Source organism: Hemiscyllium ocellatum, assembly GCF_020745735.1.
Source record: "Hemiscyllium ocellatum isolate sHemOce1 chromosome 27 unlocalized genomic scaffold, sHemOce1.pat.X.cur. SUPER_27_unloc_10, whole genome shotgun sequence".
Classification (NCBI taxonomy): Eukaryota; Metazoa; Chordata; class Chondrichthyes; order Orectolobiformes; family Hemiscylliidae; genus Hemiscyllium; species Hemiscyllium ocellatum.
This window is the reverse complement of record NW_026867477.1, coordinates 228,079-249,278: the sequence shown is the minus strand read 5'-3', so window position 1 is coordinate 249,278 and position 21,200 is coordinate 228,079. Positions and strand designations below refer to the sequence as shown.

At 46.9% G+C, this 21,200-nt stretch overlaps 2 protein-coding genes across 2 annotated transcripts in view; one reads left to right on the top strand and one right to left on the bottom strand.

Annotated features, from left to right (window-relative positions):
* LOC132807198 (gastrula zinc finger protein XlCGF26.1-like) overlaps window positions 1-21,200 on the top strand; it is a 270,173-nt gene that overhangs the window by 109,891 nt on the left and 139,082 nt on the right. The gene's annotated exons all lie outside the window — the stretch shown is intronic.
* On the bottom strand, window positions 609-13,150 carry LOC132807190 (zinc finger and SCAN domain-containing protein 2-like). The gene is made up of 3 exons (XM_060821484.1): window positions 13,089-13,150; window positions 899-2,009; window positions 609-749 (listed from the first exon to the last, which is right to left on the bottom strand). The coding sequence occupies exons 2-3, from the start codon at window positions 1,685-1,687 to the stop codon at window positions 609-611; spliced, it is 930 nt and encodes a 309-aa protein (XP_060677467.1). The 5' UTR covers window positions 1,688-2,009; window positions 13,089-13,150.

Genomic DNA, 21,200 nt, shown 5'->3' with positions numbered 1-21,200 from the left:
AGAATATAAGCCCGGTGGTAAGTTCAGGTAATCTTTATTGTGACCCAACTTTGTTACAGCTTCAGATCTCCCCCAGCAAAAAGGTAGAGAAAAAGTAGCTACTTTTCAAACAGCTCAAGACCAAAGTGCACACACATCCCCCCACACCCACACTTTCCTTAGTATTGGTCAATACCGAGTTGTCCCTTTGTGATTGGATCCTTGGTACAGCCTTAACCTGTGGGAAGTATTGCCTCCCTCAGTAATTTCAACCTGTATCCAAGTAAGTTGGATGGGCAGTGTCGAGTCAACCAGACTGCTGTGGGTCTGGAGTCACGTGTAGGCCAGACCGGGTAAAGGATGCAGCTGGAACGACTGAGTGAATCCTTTCCCACAAAGGCAGTTTCCTCCCCTAAAAAGGATGTGAGTGAATCAGATGAGGGTTTTCTCCAACCACCGCCCCGCCCCCACAAATAATGGTTTCACCGTTAGATTCTGAACTCCAGTTTCTGACCAAATTCCAATTCCACCATCTGCCGCGGCTGGATTCGAACCCAGCAGCCCCAAAACTGGGTTGATAGTCCAGTCGATAATGGCACTCGGCCGTCGCCCCTTCAGTGCGTCCACAGTTAGGAGGAGCAGGTGAAGCCCTTCTCGCACTGAGAGCGGGCGAACGGCCTCTCCCCGGTGTGGAGCCACTGATGGGTCAGCAGCTTAATCGAGCAGGTGAACCCCGTCCTGCACTTGGGACCCCTGAAGGGGCTCTCCCCCTAGTGGAGCCGTTCGTACCTCCGCAGGTGGCTCAGCTGACTGAACCTCTCCCCACATTCTGAGCAGCTGAAAGGCCTCTCCCCCGTGTGGATCCGCTGGTGGGTCAGCAGGGTGGAGGCCTGGGTAAAGGCCTTTCCGCACTTGGGGCAGCTGAATGGCCTCTTCCCGTGTGGATCCTCCGGTGCCTCAGCAGGGCAGAGGCCTGGGTAAAGGCTTTTCCACACGTGGGGCAGCTGAATGGCCTCTCCCCCGTGTGGACCCGCCGGTGCATTAGTAGGTTGGAGGAATTGCTAAAGGCCTTCCCGCACTCTGTGCAGGGGAATGGCCTCTCCCCCAAGTGAATCTGCTGGTGTCTCAGCACGTTGGAGGCCTGGGTAAAGGCCTTCCCGCTGAACGGCCTCTCCCCCATGTGAACCCACCAGTGGGTCAGTAGGTTGGAGGAATTGCTGAAGGCCTTCCCACACTCGGGGCAGCTGAAGGGCCTCTCCCCTGTTTGGATCCGCCGGTGGGTCAGCAGGGTGGAGGAATTGCTGAAGGCCTTCCCGCACTCGGGGCAGCTGAAGGGCCTCTCCCCTGTGTGGATCCGCCGGTGGGTCAGCAGGGCGGAGGAATCACGAAAAGCCTTCCCGCACTCAGGGTAGCTGAAGGCCCTCTCCCTCATGTGAATCCGCTGGTGGGTCACCAGGTTGGTGGAATCGCTGAAGCCCTTCCCGCAATCGGGGCAGCTGAAGGGCCTCTCCCTTGTGTGAATCCGCTGGTGCCTCAGCAGGGTGGAAGAATTGCTGAAGCCCTTCCTGCAGACAGAGCAGAAGAACGGCTTCTCCCCAGTGTGGCTGCGCCGATGAGTCTCCAGGACAGACGGGACATGGAAACGTTTCCCGCAGTCGCCACACTTCCACAGTTTCTCTACGGGGCAGGATTCCTCGGGTTTCTCCATGGCCAACGCTTCAGCCACGCACAAACATGTGTGGAGCCCCTCCCCACTGTGAATTTCTTTTTCCAGGTCGTATAAATGCTTCAGGCTCCACACAGTGCGCTGCAACAGTATGGTCTCTCATCCAGTCCCACTGATGCTGAAAACGTACTCAAACTGGAACCAAAAAGCTTTGTTCTTTCTCACAGAATCATAGTTGGAAAATTATTGTCGTTCCGATGGAATGAGTGACTGTCAGACATTGATGTCAAAGCGAGGACTGCAAACAATGGAGAGTCCTTCATCTGTTGATTTTGAAACTTCTGTCTTCTGATTGTCCAATACTCTGTTAAAAAGAGATTACAAAAGTAATCATTGTCAGTGCGGTGTAGAAATTCAGAACAAGGAATTCTACTTTCTGCGGAATATTTTTTCTTTCGTTATTCCACCATCCCACACTCTCTCTCCACCTCTGTTCTCACTCTGCTCTAACTAATTCTCCTGAAGATGCTGATTCAGGATCTTACAGGGGCATTAAAGCAAAAACGTCAAGACTAATATCAAGATAAATCCACCTGAAAGTTAATACCTTTCACAACACTGGGATACTGCTGAGAGCGAGCAGGTCTGCCCCTCAGGTCCCTATTAAATCATTCCCCTCTCAGCTCAAACGTATGTCCTCTAGTTCTGACTCCCATACCCAGGGGAACAGACCTTGGATATTCACCCAATCCATGCCCCTTATGAAAATCCATCAGACAATAGACAATAGGTGCAGGAGTAGGCCATTCTGCCCTTCGAGTCAGCATCATCATGGCTGATCATCCACAATCAGTACCCTATTCCTGCCTTATCCCCATAACCTTGGATTCCACTATCCTTAAGAGCTCTATCCAACTCTTTCTTCAAAGTATCCAGAGACTTGGCCTCCACAGCCTTCTGGGACAGAGCATTCCATACACCCACCACACTCTGGGTGAAGAAGTTTCTCCTCAACTCTGTTGTAAGTGGCCTACCCCTTGTTTTTAAACTGTGTCCTCTGGTTCAGCACTCGCCCATCAGCGGAAACATGCTTCCTGCCTCCAGAGTGTCCAATCCTTTAATAATCTTATAGATCTCAATCAGGTCCCCTCTCAGCCTTCTAAACTCAAGTGTATACAAGGCCAGTCGCTCCAATCTTTCGCGTAAGATAGTCCCGCCATTCTGGGAATTGATCTTGTGAACCTATGCTGCATTCCCTCAATAGCCAGAATGTCTTCCCTCAAATTTGGAGACCAAAACTGTGCACAATATTCTGGTGAGGTCTCACCAGGGCCCTGTACTGCTGCAGAAGGACCTCTTTGTTTCTATACTCAATTCCTCTTGTTATGAAGGCCAGCATGCTATTAGCTTTCTTCACCGCCTGCTGTACCTGCATGCTTGCTTTCATTGACTGATGTACAAGAACACCTAGATCTCCTTTACCTAACTTGACTCCATTGAGGTAATAATCTGCCTTCCTGTTCTTGCCACCAAAGTGGATAACCACACATTTATCCACATTATACAGCATCTGCCATGCATCCGTCCACCCACCTAGTCTATCCAGGTCACCCTGTATTCTCCTAACACCCTCTTCACATTTCACCCTGCCACCCAGCTTTGTGTCATCAGCAAATTTGCTAATATTACTTTTAATACCTTCATCTATATCATTAATGTACATTGTAAAAAGCTGCAGTCCCAGCACTGATCCCTGCAGCACACCACTGGTCACCACCTGCCATTCTGAAAGGGAGCCGTTTCTCACTATTCTTTGTTTCATGTCAGCCAACCAATTTTCAGTCCATGTCAGCATTTTGCCCTCAATACCAAGTGCCCTAATTTTGCTCACTAACCTCCTATGTGGGACTTTATCAAAGACTTCCTGAAAGTTCAGGTATACTACATCCACTGGATCTCCCTTGTCCATCTTCAGAGTTACATCCTCAGAAAATTCCAGAAGATTAGTCAAGCATGATTTCCCCTTCATAAATCCATGCTGACTCTGACCTATCCTGTTACTGCTATCCAGATGTCGTAATTTTGTCCTTTATAATTGACTCCAGCATTTTTCCCACCACTGAGGTCAGCCTAACTGGTCTATAATTCTCTGTTTTTCTCTCTCCCTCCTTTCTTAAAAAGTGGGACAACATTAGCCACCCTCCAATCTGCAGGAACTGATCCTGAATTTATAGAACATTGGAAAATGATCACTAATGCATCCACGATTTCTAGAGCCACCTCCTTCAGTACCCTGGGATGCAGACCATCAGGTCCCGGGGACATATCGGCCTTCAGATCTAACAGTCTCTCCAACACCATTTCCTGCCTAATACAAATTCCCTTCAGTTCAGGCCCTTCAGCCACTATTACATCTGGGAGATTGCTCGTGTCTTCCCCAGTGAAGACAGATCTAAAGTACCAATTCAACTCTTCTGCCATTTCTTTGTTCCTCGTAATAAATTTACCCGTTTCTGTCTTCAAGGGCCCAATTTTAGTCTTAACTATTTTTTTCTTTTCGCATACCTAAAAAAGCCTTTACTATCCTCCTTTACATTTTTGGCCAGTTTACCTTCGTACCTTATTTTTTCTTTGCATATTTCCTTTTTAGTTATCCTCTGTTGTTCTTTAAAAGCTTCCCAGTCCTCCAATTTCCCACTCATCTTTGTTATACTTTTTCCCTTTTGTCTTTACATGGTCCTTAACTTCCCTCGTTAGCCACGGCCACCCCTGCCTCACCTTTCTTCCTTTCTGGAATGAACTGATCCTGCATCTTCTGCATTATACCCAGAAATACCTGCCATTGTTCCTCCACTGCCATCCCTGCTAGGGGATTGCACCATTGAACTTTGGAGGTATGAGGGAGGAGCTGGCCAGTTTCCCTTATTCAACTGAAATATTCTCACTTCTGATTCTACCCTCTCCCTTTTCTAACTGCAGATTAAAGTTTATTGTATTGTGGTCACTACCTCCTAATGGCTCCTTTACTTCGGGATCCCTGATCAAATCCGGTTTGTTGCACAACACCTGGTAGGCTATAGCACAAGCTATTCTAAGAATCCATCTCGGAGGCACTCCACAAACTCCCTTTCTTGGGGCCCAGTACCATTCTGATTCTCCAAGTCTACCTGCATGTTGAAATCCCCCATAACAACTGTACTAATATCTTTGCTACAGGCCAATTTCAACTCCTTATTCAACTTATATACTACATCCAGGCTACTGTTTGGAGGCCTGTAGATAACTCCCATTAGGGTCTTTCTACCCTTAGAATTTCTCAGTTCTAGCCATACTGACTCTACATCCCCTGATTCTAGGTCCTCCCCGTGCAAGGGACTGAATATCATTCCTTACCAACAGGGTTACCCCACCCTCTCTGCCAGTTAGTCTGTCCTTATGATAGCACGTATACCTTGAATATTCATTTCCCAGGCTCTGTCCACTTGAAGCCACATCTCAGTTATCACCGTATCATTGTAACTGCCAATTTCCAAATGAGTCTCAAGCTCATCCACCTTATTTCTAATGCTTTGTGCATTCATATTTAATATTTTTAATTTGTTACTCCCCTCACCCTTCCTATCAATCCCTATTTCCATGACCTTACGGCATGATCCTTTTGAGTTTTCTGCTCCATTGATTCCATTGTCTTTCTTGACTTCTCTTGTTCTAACTTTCTTCTTAAACTTCCAGTTTGTCCCCTCCCTCCCGCTATTTAGTTTAAACACAGCTGTGTTGCAGTGGCAAACCTACCTGCCAGAATGCTGGTCCCCCATCTATTAAGGCGCAACCCATCCCTCTTGTATAATTTATCCTTACTGCTAAACATCAGCCTCTCATGCTCCAGGGAAAATATCCCTGGCCTATCCACCCTCCCCTGTAACTCAAACCCTCCAACCCTGGCAACAGCCTTGTAAACCTTTTCCAACTCCTTTCAAAGCTTTACAACATCTTGCCTCTAGCAGAGAGACCAGAACTGAATGCAGTATTCCAAAGGTGGTCTCACCAATGTCCTGTACAGCTCCCAATCCCTGTACTCAATTGTCTGACCAATAAAGGAAAGCATCCCAAACGCTTTCTTCACTATCTTCCTGAGACTCCACTCTCAAGGAACTATGAAACTGCACATTTGGATAAGTACATGAATAGGAAAGGTTCGGAAGGATATGGCCCAATCTAAGTGGGACTAGCTTAGTTTCTGAATATAGTCAGCATGGATTAGTTGGACTGAAGGGTCTGTTTCTGTGCTGTCTGACTAACTGTTCTGTACTGGTCTTGAAATCATTTTCTTGCCTTCCCCCACAAACATCCACTTCTTTGTTGTTCCAAAATCAGATGAACTCAGCCTTGAATATATTCAATGACCCCCTAACTGCAGGAAGACATCCCCACGTCTGAACGCAATTCCTCTTGCTAATATACCACTTGCCTTGCTGATTGCTTGCTGCACCTTAGATTAGATTAGATTACTTACAGTGTGGAAACAGGCCCTTCGGCCCAACAAGTCCACACCGACCCGCCGAAGCGCAACCCACCCATACCCCTACATATACCCCTTACCTAACACTACGGGCAATTTAGCATGGCCAATTCACCTGACCCGCACATCTTTGGACTGTGGGAGGAAACCGGAGCACCCGGAGGAAACCCACGCAGACACGGGGAGAACGTGCAAACTCCACACAGTTAGTCGCCTGAGTCGGGAATTGAACCCGGGTCTCCAGGCGCTGTGAGGCAGCAGTGCTAACCACTGTGCCACCGTGCCGCCCACCTATCTGACAACTGGCAGTGATTGGTGTAGGAGGACGCTGAGGCCCCTTTGCACATCCACACATCATTCCTGGTGAAGGGCTGGTGCCTGAAACATCAACTCTCCTGCTCCTCAGATGCTGTCTGACCTGCTGTGCTTTTCCAGCACCACACTTTTCGACTCTGATCTCCAGCATCAGAAATTCACCTCCTTTCTGCTTTTTTTTTCCACAGCAAAGGCTGTAACTTGACATTGTGGCACTCCATTTGCCATGTGTTTGCCAACTGTGGTCTTCTCTACATTGTGGAGACTTAGCATAAACTTGGGAAACTGTTCGCCGAGCATCGCAGCTGGGTCCACAGAAGCCGACTGGATCTCCCAGTTACCACCCAATTTAATTCCCCTTCCAAATATGACCATCTTTGGCCTCTTCCATTGCCATAACAAAGCAAACTGCAAATTGGAGGAACAACACCTCATCTTGTGCCTGGGCAGTCTGCAGCCCTGAGGATCAACATTGAGTTCTCCAATTTCAAATCACCTCCCTTCACCACTCTGGAAAAAGGTGGTGAGAAAAAAAAGAGTACCATGCTCAGAGATGTTGGACAGGGGAGGGGCTTTGCAGTCTGGGGTGAAGCTCAATCTTCATTCAGAGAGAGAGAGAGGGGAGCAATGGCAGCTTTAGAAGCTCATGGTCCAACTTTTGTATTTAGACAATAGAAGGGGGGGTCTGATAGGCAGGAAGACAATTCCAACTCTGGACTCCTCCCGTCAGTTAAACTTGTATGTCTGATGATTTCGCTGTATGGGATACTGACTGTGTACATTATGCAATTCACAGTGGCGCCCGTTTGGTCGCCGACTTTCACCTGACGGCTTGGTGACATCCTCGCCTCCAACAACGAGCTCAAAGGGTTAGCCGCCGGTGTCTTATTTGTCAGGAACATAACCCCAGAAAAGGCTTGCCTTGCACTCCGGGTAGAACTCCCTTGCAGGAGGGTCCCTTTGAGACAATTCAACTGGACTTCATTGAGTTTCAGAAATGTCAGTGCTATAAATATGTTTAGCTTCTTGTTGATGACTTTTCTAAGTGAATTGAAGCCTACCCTTCCCCTAACACTGCTGCTGAGACTGTGGTGAAGATTTTGCTTAAGGAAATTATTCCCTGCTTCGGTATACCTGCGTGCATTAGCTTGGACAATGGACCGCACTTTGTTGGTAATAGTAATGAAGAACTCTTGATAAAGTACAGATTTGAGACAGCCCAAGGAATTCCTTATGAACTCAACTTGCAAGCCTCTCTTGGTTCATCCTGGAGATCATACCTTTGGTAGTCTGGAATTTAAAAAAACTCTTGCAGACAGTTTTAGTTTAATTTCAATCATCCCCTTCATTTACCAACAGCATCACTGTTACAACACAACATTGATACCTATAAGCCAGGCGAACTGGATTCTAATAACCCAGGAGAGTAGGACATTGTTCTTCCTTCAAGAGCCCTGGCAGGCTACTCTGTTGTACTATCACAACCAGACTACCTTTATACACAAGTTTACATAGGCTGTACTGTCACAAACACAAAAAGTTAACAAAAGCACTGCATGTTCTGAACTAGACAGATAATAGTGAAGGACAATAATTCAAGGGAGAAGTCAATTGATAGGGAGTTCCATTTTGAGGTCAGAATCAAACATTGTTATTAATTTCACAAAGGAACAGCCGTGTATGTTATCACTCGGTGTCCTGTTTGTACAGATTCACTGATGTTCAGGCAAACATTCTTAATTGTCTTACTCTTCCTGCCTATTTTCTATTGTGCAGCAAATGTGTTGTATAATTCAAAATTAAACATTTTAGTCAAAATGTTAAAGGATAACTTTTGCAATACTGTATGAGCCCTCCTGCCACCTGTTTGCTGATGTCTTTTAACCCTACTGCAGGGTCGTATGAGAATTGCTTTAATGGAACCAGCTATGGGTGTACATGTTCCACATAACATCTCCTGCCTATTTGAGACTTGTCTCACCCACTCCTGTAAGACAAAGGGGCCATATACCTCCTGCCCGTATAGACAAACAGCTTGCGTTCCACTGGCTGGGATACAGCAGGTCTTATGCGGCATAAGTAACTCTACCCATCTCCATGTACGGACTCGGAACGGAATCCTTCCCTTGCGCATTTATGCTTCATTTTTCTTTTCAGAGCTCATAACGTCACCAAGATCACTTGCAATAGAGCTAAGGGAGACTCTAATGGGAACAGAATTCTGAGGACCATTGTCTACCAGATGTACAGCACAGAAACAGGCCCAACTCATCCATGCCGATCAGATATCCTAAATCAATCTGGTCCCATTTACCAGGACTTGGCCCATATCCCTGTAAACCCTTCCTGTTTGTGAAGGGCACTGCTCGTCACTGGCCACTCGGGTGTTTCCTTTCTTCCTGGTGTTGGAAATTGAATAAAGATTCGTACACCTTGTGTCTCACACCTGCACACACACAACATGGGTGCTGGGGAAAAAATAAGCACTACTGCAATTAGGCGGTAGCGTGGGGATTAAAAGGAAAAAAAAATTAAAAATAAACAGGAGTGACAGACATCCTGTTCACTCAGAGCTGCCAATTAATAAAAAATAATAAACCCTTCCTGTTCATTTACACATCCAGATGCTTTTTAAATCTGGTTGTGATCATACCAGCCTCCACCACTTACTCTGGCAGCTCATTCCTTACATGCATTGCCCTCAACATAGGCGTTGCCCCAAAGGTCTCTTTTAAATCTTCTCCACACCCTCACCCTAAACCTAAACCTATTACCCTGTAGTTCTGGACTTCCTCCATCCCAGGGAAAACACCTTGTCTATTTATCCTATCCATGCCCCTCATGATTTTATAGAAATCAGTAGAGTCACCCTTCAGCCTCTGGCCCTCGAAGGAAAACAGCCCAACCCTGTTCAACTCAAACCCTGACAACATCCTTGTCAATCTTTTCTGAATCCTTTCTGGTTTCACAACATCATTCCTCTAGCAGAAAGGCCAGAACTGCACACAACATTCCAAAAGTGGCCTAACTTGGTGCAGCTACAACATAACTTCCCAACTCATCTACTCAATTAAAGGATTGAGAAAGTTTTCAAAACCTACAAGACACTGGAGACAGAATGGAGGAACTTTTACGGGTCAGCTTGGACGTCAGGCGGGGGGATGGGAATGAGGAAAGGAAGCTGAATGTGCTGGAGCCAAGGTGGAGGAAGAACAGAGGATGCAAAACCGGCTTGAAGCTGCAATGAGGAATATTGCATGTGCTGTACTTGTACCTGTTGCAGTTAATGGTGGGAATCGGGTGCATTTTAAACATCAAAACAGAAAAGATATCCAGCCCTCTCCCTTCCCAACCTCTATCCTTCCGTCCCTCTTCACTGGGGTAATTAAGAAACCGACCTGAGTTTGCAGAGGCTGCTCCCTCCCTGAATTCACTCCAGTTGCAACACTTCCCCTCCTGCCGTTTCTCCGGCCCTCCCAGGATGAGGAGTTGCCCAGAGGGAGGGGGTGTCACTCAAACTGACAGGGCCACTTCCGCCTCGTGACGTCACTAAAGGGGCGGGAAAGTGGCGGGGCGAGGTTGCCAGCGGGCCCCCTCACTGCACCTGCGCGGCCCTGCAGCAGAAGGGGAGGAGAATCCCTTCCCTTCAGGGAATCCCCACTTTTTTTATTTCAAAGGTATACTTTATTCATAAAATAATTTGATGGTCTGTACAATTGGTCATGCCATACATATGTAAACATTTACATACAGAGATCAGAATTTATCATTTTATACAGGTCTGTACATTTTTCAATCATATGCCCATACAATTAGCTGAGGCGTCAGCAGAGCCCAAATGACTGTGTGGGCCCCCTGTTCTTCGTTAGGCAGGCATATGTTACACGGTGGTCTTTCCCCACCGTCCCTTGGCGGCAGCTGCCCCAAGCTTCAGTGCGTCCCTCAACACGTCGTCCTGGACCTTGGAATGTGCCAGTCTGCAACACTCATTCGGGGTCAGCCCCTTCAGCTGGAAGATCAACAGGTTTCGGACCGCCCAGAGAGCGTCCCTTCAGGGAATCCGCACAGTGTAGAAGCAGGCTATTCTGTCCCACGAGTCCACACTGACCCTCCCAAGGGTGACCCTCCCAAGGGTGACCCTCCCACACCTATTCCCCCACCCCCATTGCTCTACATTTAACCCTGCGTAATACACCTAACCTGCACATCCCTGGATATTATGCGGAATTTGGCATAGCCAATCTACCCAAACCTGCACATCCCTGGGCACTATGGGTAATTTAGCATGACCAATCCACCCTTTACTGCACATCCCTGGGCACTATGGGTGATTTAGCATGACCAATCTACCCAAACCTACACATCCCTGGGCACTATGGGTAATTTAGCATGACGAATCCACCCTTTACTGCACATCCCTGGGCACTATGGGTAATTTAGCATGACCAATCTACCCAAACCTACACATCCCTGGGCACTATGGGTAATTTAGCATGACCAATCCACCCTTTACTGCACATCCCTGGGCACTATGGGTGATTTAGCATGACCAATCTACCCAAACCTACACATCCCTGGGCACTATGGGTAATTTAGCATGACCAATCCACCCTAACCTACACATCCCTGGGCACTATGGGTAATTTAGCAGGGTCAACCCACCCTAATCTGGACAAAGTTAAAAACCACACAACACCAGGTTTTGTCCAACAGGCTTCTTTGGAACCAGCAGCTTTCAGAGTGCTGCTCCTCCATCAGGTGGTTATGGAGAATAATATCACAAGACACAGAATTTATAGCAAAACATTCTAGTATCCTGCCACTGAAATGATATATGGAACAAACCTGGATTGCTAAATTTTTCATCTTTTCAAATAGGTTGAGGTATCATTACTGTGTAAATCCCACATTTTCTGTCTGTCACCTTCTCAAGGTAACTCAAGGTTTTACAGCAAAATGTGACATCTCAACTCAGACAATGCATTAAAGGTGTGAGGTCAGAGTCTTCTCTGTCCCGGTCTTGAGTCAGACTGATTCTATTTCCAAAGCAAAATTCACAAAATATTGCATGTATTGACTGCTTACAGATTGTGCATTTTTTGAGCAAAATAGAATGTATCGCAGATACACATTCACTGCTTTGGACTTCTATGTGTGCATATGCGCATGAGAGAGAGAGAGAGAGAGAGAGAGAGAGAGAGAGAGAGAGAGAGATAACCACCTCCTTGCCTGGTCAGCCTTTTTCCATGTCTACAACCTGCTTTTATAGAATCACCTCACGTACATTGTTATGAATATTGTCTAATAAGAGTAGATGTATTTCGTAGATGAATCAAAACCATCCCAATGGCTGAAACAGCTGACACTCTAGTGTTGGACAAGTGGGAAATATTTGCATCAGTTAACCAAAACTCTTCAGAGTTTACATTCACGGGTCCGCCAAGACTCAGCATTAGGACTGGGGCATATTGGAGCTGAGATGGAACGGCCCATTCCTAGTCCTACTGGTTACTCGTTCAGCAGTCAAGGTCATGGGTGGCATGGTGGCACAGTGGTTAGCACTATTGCCTCACAGCGCCAGAGACCTGGGTTCAATTCCCACCTCAGGCAACAGACTGTGTGGAGTGTGCACATTCTCCCTGTGTCTGTGTGGGTTTCCTCTGGTTGCTCCGGTTTCCTCCCACAGTCCAAAAATGTGCAGGTTAGGTGAATTGACCATGCTAACTTGTCTGCAGTGTTAGGTGTAGGGGAATGGATCTGGGTGGGTTGCGCTTCGGTGGGTTGGTGTGGACTCGTTGGTCCGAACGGCCTGTTTCCACACTGAGTAATCTAATCTAGTCATGGGGAGGCCGCATGGACACACACAACACAATGCAAATGAGCACTGCCTCCTGGAGGAACACCAGGGCCACGTTTTTAGCCTTCATCCATGAATGGCTTAGCCTGATTATTCTGCCTTTTACTGCACTCATTCTTATCTTTCTTTCACTAACTATGTTTGATTGGGCCTGATAACCTCTAGTAAACAGAAATTACAGTTTAATACTTTTCTTTATGCACAGAGGTCAACCACTCCAGCTGCTGGCTATGTGCCTATATCCCCATCCATCCTGAACTCGGACCAAGCGAGCCCTTATGCAATTTGAGTGACTTGAAGCTTTCTTTCCCCCTGCCTTTGGAACTGCTCAATTGGAAATCAAAGTCACCCCGCAGACAATCCCGTGCTCAGCTCAGTTCACTGTTGTGGCCCTCCTCTCCAGCGAACTCCCAGTTGCCGAGATTTCCCCTTCCTGATGGAACCCCTGATGATGATTTCCAATCCCAGGAGCCTTATGCCCCTGTCCTTACTGAACCAGAGGACTAACAGTCCGATCTCCAAACACCACCTCCTGACAATCCCCCTTGCTCTGGGTATAATCCCCCTTTTGCTGACATCCACAATCTCCTATTTTTAATAAAAAAGGAGGGATTGTGGGAGAATTTGATCAAAATTGACACAAAACTGCATGGAAGCCATTTTATCACAAAGCAATGTTTAGAGGAAAATGTAGCCTGTTAACATAATGCTGTCTGAGCCCTGGCTAAGGAATTCTGTTTTGATAGCCTAACCTTGTAGCTGCAGTCTGTCTCTCCTCCTCAGGCCATTAGACTGTGCTGCTTCATAGAATGATGGATTGGTTCTCTCTGTCCCTTATTAGTAATTCGAGCCTAGCTGAACCTGCAGTATAAGAAAACATTCAGTTTTGCAGACATTAGAAAGTAAACATCTGGACAATGTATGTGAACCTTACAACTGCCCCTCAGTTGCATGATTAATGGAGAGTGGGGCTTGTGCTTTAGCATAAAACTTGTAACATTCAGTTTTTTATTAGAATAAGTCAGACATTGTTTTGAACAAAGAGGTATTCCCCATGGCAACGAATAAAGCTAGTTAATTACTCAAGGTCTCCTCTCCTGACTACTTTGCTTTAAACGATTTGACACACGAGTTACTTTGTCCCAACAATACTAATTGTTACATCGAAGGGAGAGAGAATTCCTCAAGTAGGGCACTCTCAGAATCCTGGGAGACCCCTATTTCTGGTTTACTTCCTAATGAACAAACGTTAAGCATTTATTTATTTCTGATTTTGTTTCATTTTTCTTGCTTGATTCCCTGCTGTGACTACACTCTGTGCCTGGATGGGTGACAAGCTGAGAGATTGTGGGTTGGCTCTCGATTGACTGAATGTTTTCTTGTTCTGGAAGTTGTAAAAGAGGCGTGAAAGCTTCAGCAGCAGTCCAGCAAAGCTGAGGACAGACCGACATCTTACTCTGTGGGAACAGGGAGATCAGAGGACAGAGAAATCAGGCCCTGAAACCCCAGCTGACACCAGACTACCATGTGCTCAGCGCTTTGATTAGTAATGCCAACCCTCTGCCTTTACCTCGCTTCCCATCTGACTACATTTCAATATCCACGATCCAATCCTTGCCATCCTGAAGCCATGTCTCTGTAAGGAGTCTCAGATCATAATTATTCACTTCAATGTGTGCAGTCAATTCATTCACTTTTGTTACAATGCAGCACATATTCAGACTCACCATGTATTATTTCAATTTTTGTGATATTAGTATTCAGTTTCAATTGCTGATACATTTACTCTCCTTGTCCTTTTCTGTTGTTCTCTGATGTTCATTTTCCACGTCACTACATTGCTCACCAGCCATGATTTGGATTGGCCATGCTAAATTGGCCACAGTGTCCAGGGATGTGGCAGGTTAGGTGGGTTAGCCATGGGAAGTTGTCAGGAAGAAGATTGCAGGTTAGGAAGGCTTCACCGCCTTCCTAACCTGCAATCTTCTTCCTGACCTCTCCGCCCCCACCCCACTCCAGCCTATCACCCTCACCTTGACCTCCTTCCACCTATCACATCTCCATCACCCCTCCACCAAGTCCCTCCTCCCTACCTTTTATCTTAGCCTGCTGGACACACTTTCCTCATTCCTGAAGGGCTGATGCCCGAAACGTCGAATTTCCTGTTCCTTGGATGCTGCCTGACCTGCTGCGCTTTTCCAGCAACACATTTTCAGCTCTGATCTCCGGCATCTGCAGACCTCACTTTCTCCTCCTTGCCATGGGAAATGCATGGTTATAGTTTCATAGTAATAGAAGCAAGGATAGGCCATTTGGCCCTTCCAGCCTGCTCCGCCATTCATTAAGATCATGGCTGATCTATCCATTGTCCAAGCTTCTCCTCCCTGCATTGTCCCAACTACCCTTAATTCCTAGACTCAGAGACACTCGGACTTGCAGCTGTACTGCTACCTGATAAACAAATTCTTTCCTTCCATGGGAATATCCTTCTCTTTGCAAGGACCTATTGCACACTTATCAGCTACTAAGCAACACCATCCAGACACTACGTCGCTGGGCAAAGTGACTTTGTTGCTCAATATCCTGCAATTAACAGTTTGCTAAATTGTTAAATGACTGTGGCCTATATAAATCACGTAACTCTGTTTCTCGTTGGAGTGACTTGTGACTGTTAGGTCGACTTGACTCTCCCCGTGAGCTCCCGAAGAAATAGTCAAGGTCTGTGTGTCATGATTACTTATCCAATACTTATTGGACTACTACGAGCAAGTCACCCACAGCATAATCCACTTCCATCCCCAACATGGATTAAGAGGCCACCCTTTTTTTGCCAGACAAGTAAATGTATCAAGCTCAGGAAACAAAGCCTGTCAAACATTAACAGGCACAGATCTAAACCAACCTTTTCCAGAGTCTGTCCCTTCACCTCGATTGACTTCCTTTTTCCCTCAGCTCCTACAACCAACAGCTGAACCCAAGGATGAGAAAAGAAATGGGAAAGTGGGCGAGAAAAGAGAGGGCGGTACTCCCAGATGTTAAACAGAGGAAGGAAGTTGCAGTCTGTACTGAAGTTCATTCAGAGAGAGAGAGAGAAGCAACAGAACTTCAGAAGCTCATGGTCGAACTTCCGCATTCAGCCAATGGCGGGGGTTTTAATTGGCAGGAGGACCAGACTCCTTCCGGTCCTCCTGGGATTCCCAAAGGTTGATCGCACCGTCCATCAGAACGACGAGGGGCGGGGCCCCATGCCGATCTCACACATGCGCACCACGAATATTGCTCACAGCCGATAGAGCAGTATCTGGGTCGCATGGGCTTGTGGGTACTACATCAGTCATGAAAGAGATGAAATCAGGAGTCCCATATGCCTTCTTAACCGTCCTTTTTCATGTGTTCATGACGTACACGTCAGGAGCCAATCTTTAATCGATTTTCAATTGATCCACTGAGTGAAACACTACAGGTTTTTAACTCGAAATTCTATTTCCAATTCAGTTTCAGCATATCGCTCTTTGTCCGTCTTCAAATAAGGACCAAATCAAAGCCCGACGTCTGTTCCACTGAACGTTGTTTTTTTTTAGTTTGCAGATTCCAACCATTTATTAAAAGATACTCATGGTACATGAGCATTGCTGGCTGGCCAGCATTTAGTTCCGCTTGGAAAGGTAATGGTGACCTGCCTTCTTCAACTGCTGTGGTCCACACGCTGTAAGGTGATCCATAATGTCCTTATGGAGGGTATTCCAGGATTTAGACCCAGCAACACTGAAGGAACAGCAATATATTTCCAAGTCAAGATGGTGAGTGGCTTGGAGGGGTACTTGCAAGACGTTGTGTTCCCAAGTATCTGTTGCCCTGGTCCTTCTAGATGGAAGTGGTTGTTGGTTTGGAAGGTATTTTCTAAGTATCTTTGGTGAATTTCCATGGTACATCTTGTACACCGTACACACTCCTGCTTCTTAACAGTGGGCAGAGGGAATGGATGTATGTGGAGATGATGTCAGTCAAGCAGGCGACTTTGTCCTGGATGGTATCAAGCTTTTTGAATGTTGTTGAAGCTGCACCCATCCAAGCTGGTGGGAGAGTATTCCATTACACTGCTGACTTGTGTCTTGTAGAAGATGGGCAGGGTTTGGGGAGTTCCTCGTCACAATATTCCTGACCTGTTGCCTGTTCTTATTGCCATCGTGTCTGTTGTTAGTCTAGTTGAGTTTCTAGTCATTGGTAAACCCCAAGGATGTTGATAGTGGGGTGTTTAGTGACAGTAACACTGTTGAATATCACGGGGCAGTGGTCAGATTATCTCTTTTGGTCAGATTATCTCTTTTGGGGGATGAGTCATTGTTTGGCATTGGCGTGGCATACATGTTACTTGTCACTCATCAGCCCATTGGGTATTGTTAAGATCTTGTTGCATTTCAAACTGAACTGCTTCAGTTTGTGAGGAGTTGTGAACCGTGCTGAACATTGTACAATTATTGGTGAATATCACCACCTCTGACCTTATGATGGAGGAAGGTCATTGATGAAGATGGTTGAGCCTAAGACACTCCCCTATGAATTCCTGCAGAGACGTCCTGGAACTGAGATGACTGACCTCCAACAACCACAGCCACCTTTCTATGTGCCAGATATACCTTAACAATTAAGATACACAGCAATTATTTTAAAACAAATTGAAGGAATACATACGAGACTCCCCTCTTCTGGGAGACTCCAGTGTAAGTGTTTCTGGAACAGAAAAAATCTGATAAGTGTTGACTGTCACCAACCTTTTTGATCTTGGCCAGCCACCGCTCCCCCTGTCCATTCACCCCATCACCCACAGCTCCCCCTGTCCATTCCCCCCATCACCCACAGCTCCCCCTGTCCATTCCCCCCATCACCCACAGCTCCCAGTGTCTATTCTCCCCCGCCATCCACAGCGCCCCTTGTCCATTCTCTCTCCATCCCCAGCTTCTTGTCCATTCTCCCTCTATACTCCAAACAGCCTGTCCATTCTCTCTCACGCAACCCTCTGCAACCCTGTCGTTTCATTCCTCACCCTCTGACTTCTGACCAGTCCTTCTACACACCCTCTGCCCCATCTATTCTCTCTCCATCACACCCTCTGCCCCCATCTATTCTCTGTCACCACCACACCCTCTGCCCCCATCTATTCTCTCTCCACCACACCCTCTGACCCATTTCTATTTTTCCAAGCCCCCACCATCTTCTCTCCATCCATTCTCTCTCTCTCTCGACCCCTCCACCATCTGCCACCCCCGCCCATTCTCTCTCCCCTGTTGTGGGGAAAAACACCAGGCTCGGAGTCAGAATTGCGGTTCAATGACAGAGTTGATTGCACAAGGAAATCCCGGGGCTCCGGGGAGAGAAAGACACCAACAGCACAGTGTCAGCAGCGAGACTTCTCTCGACCCGGAGCACACGTCAAGAAACTTTTACACATCTTGTGATACAATCGGTCAGGGATGAGATTATTGTCTTTGTAACATGATTTGTTTATAGTAGTCCTTGCAGAATCGTTGATAGTTGATACAATCATTGTCAGTTCAGGCACAGCCTTTGTTAATTTCCGCACAGTCGTTGTCAGTTTCAGTGAAGACATTGTCCATTTCAATGTCTGCATGGAAATCCATTGTTGTAGTAATGGGCGCTCATTGCTCTTCCTGAGAAGGAGGATTCCTGCAGCCCTGGCTATTAGCATTTGGGATTGAGTCTGTATCAAGGTGTTAGCATTTCTGTAAGAGGTGTTGGCCGGACCCATTCACTTCGTCGGGCAGTGTTCAATACTCATGTGTATTCTCTCCCCCACCCGCCTTAAACTAATCACCTGGGTTGTGAGTCCATTGTGCTGGCATTCTGGTGGCCCCCAGGCAGTGTCTGTATCTGCTCTGCTGTTTCTGTCAGTATTGTGATCCGGCGGCCATCTTGTGTGTCAAGTTGGCCAACTGATGGCTCAGTGGCCATCCTGTGTATCCGTGTGCCTAGTGTCACCCTGCCCTGTGCCATCGCCCACTTCTCCGCCACGTCCATTCTCTCTTCCCCTGCCCAATCTCGCTATCAAACCCACTCATTTTCTCTCTCTCTGTTCTTCCCCACCCCTCCACACACACACACACAGTTTCTCTCTACACCGTCCATTTTCTCTCCCTCTGTCCCACATCCATTCTGTCTCTTTTCTCCACAGCCCCCACCACACTTGTCCTTTCTCGTGCCTCGAACCAGCTTTGACCGCTGGATCAAGCCCTTCAAAGGACACACATACACACACACAAAATGGATGATGATGACTCTACCTGGGAGTCGGGATTGGTGAGAAATGGCTGATCTTCAAAATTGAGAATACCTAAAATGATATCTTCAGAAACATCATTAAAGTCAGAATGCACGTTCAAGTTTTTCAAAGAGCTGCTGAAATCTTTCTGAAACTTTCACTGAAATAAGCGCAGTCAGGCCACTGCTCAGGAGAGGCTGGGAGGGGTGAATGGGCGAGACTGAGGACTGCAGGTGCTGGAGATTAGAGTGGTGCTGGAAAAGCACAGCCGGTCAGGCAGCATTCAAGGCTTTTGTCTGAAATGTCGATTTTCCTGCTCCCTTGGATGCTGCCTGACCTGCTGTGCATTTCCAGCACCACTCTGATCTTGATTGTAAGGGGTGAATGGCTGAGTGAAGTTGTTCCAACTATCTAGAAATAGTGTCACAGAGCACAGAAACATACCCTTCGGTCTATGCCGACCAGAAATCCTGTGCCGACCAGATATCCTGAATTAATCCAGTGACCCATTTGCCAGTATTTGACCCCTTATCCCTCAATCTGTCCTATTCATATCCCCATCCAGATGCATTCTAAATATTATCACTGTACTAGCCTCCACCACTTCCTCTGGCTGACACACACCACCGTCTGTGCAAAAAGATTACCACTCAGAAACCTTCCCCCTCTCACCCTAAACCCATGCCCTCCAGTTCTGGACTCGCCCCCCAACGTGGGGAAAAGACATACAAAAGTTGAGCAGCCAGACAGAATGCAAAAGTAATGAAGTGTCGAACCACAGGGAAAAACAAATTGTGGCTCTACCCCTTTTTTACCTTTTGGCATTTGGACTCTTAAAATCTGACACGAACACCTGCATGCCCAGTGAGCATACTGCGCATGTTATCCGGTGTCAGTAACACAGTACGCATGCCCACTGGTGTCAGCAAAACTCTGGGGGATGCCCATCGCGTGCCAGCTGTTCCCCAAGTTTACACTCGGTCTTCCCGATGTAGAGAAGACCACAATTTACAAACACGTGGCAAATGCAGTATCTCAATGTGAAGTTATAGCCATTGCTGTGGAAAAAAAAGCAGAAAGGCGGTGTATTGTTTAAATGGTGATATATTGGGATGTGGAGAATGTGAGAACTGCAGATGCTGGAGATTAGAGTCAAAGTGTGGTGCTGGAAAAAGGCAGTAGGTCAGGCAACATCCGAGGACCAGGAGAGTCGACATTTCGGTCCCGAGCATTCCATCAGGAATGATATGTGGATGTGCAAAGGGGCCTCAGCGTCCTTCTACACCAGTCACTGCCAGTTGTCAGACAGGAGCAGGTGAAGAGCCTTTGCCTGAAATGTCGATTTTCCTGTTCCTCAGATGCTGCCTGACCGGCTGTGCTTTTCCAGCACCACTCTAATCTAGACTCTGATTTCCAGCGTCTGCAGTCCTCACTTTTGCCTGGACAGGTGCAGCAAGCAATCAGCAAGGCATGGGGTACATTAGCGAGAGGAATTGAGTTCAGAAGTGGGGATGTCTCCCTGCGTTAGGGGCTCATTGAACATTATCCAAGGCTGAGTTCGTCTGATTTTTGAACACCAAAGAAGTGGGTGGTTCTGGGGGAAGGCAAGTAAATGATTTAACACCAGTATAGAGTCAGACACCAACAGAACCAGATCCTTTAGTCAAACTAGTCTAAGGCCGACTATATTCACAAACTAAACTAGTCCCACCTGCCTGCATTTGTCCCATATTCCTCTGAACCTTTCCTACTCATATACTTATCCAAATGTCTTTTAAACGTTGTTACTCAACCTGCGTCCACATTCATCCCACATACAAACCACTCTGTGTAAAAAGAAAAGTGCCCCTCCCTGCCTTCTTAAAATCTTTCTCCTCTCACCTTCAAATTTGCTGCCTAATCTTGAAACCCCCACCTTAGGGAAAGGATACCCAATGGTCACCTCATCTATGCCCCTCGTGCTTTTATAAACCTCTGTCAGGTCACCTCTCAACCTCCTGTGATCCAGTGAACAAGTCCCAACCTATTCATCTCGATGGTTGTGAATCTGCCAACAATCTGTTGAATGTTGGTGCAGGCTTGAAAGACCAAACAGTCTACTCCTGCTTCTGATGTGCTCTGTGTGTGTGTCCAGGACAGCAAGAGAACATAAGACATCGGAGCAGAAATTGTTACATTCGAGGTTTGCTCTGGCATTCAATCATGGCTGATAGGTTCCTCAGCCACATTCTCCCACTTTATCTCCGTAACCCTCCATCACCTTGAGACTCAAGAACGTATCCATCTCAATCTTAAATAACCTCAGTGACCTGGTCTGGCACAGCCTTCTGTGGCAGTGAATTCCATATATTCACCACTCTCTGCTGAAGAAGTTTCTCCTTACCTTCATTCTGAAAGGTCTTTCCCTTTACTCTAAGGCTGTGCCCACGGTTCTAGTCCCTCCAACCAATGGAAACACCTTTCCAACTTCACTCTGTCCCAGCTGTTCGGTATTCCTTGATTCAATTAGGTCCCCCACCGAGTGTGGGCCTGTTAATCAGCATGAAGCAGACCCTTCAGGATGAGTTACAGCAGGGATTAGGTTCAG

Bases quoted from the DNA above. Each gene is read 5' to 3' on its own strand.
- LOC132807190 (XM_060821484.1), bottom strand. From the start codon at position 1,687: ATGGAGAAACCCGAGGAATCCTGCCCCGTAGAGAAACTGTGGAAGTGT. The intron at 750-898 runs GCCCCAAGTGCG...CGGCTCCACTAG, and splicing joins CGGGAAGAGGCCATTCAGCT to GGGGAGAGCCCCTTCAGGGG.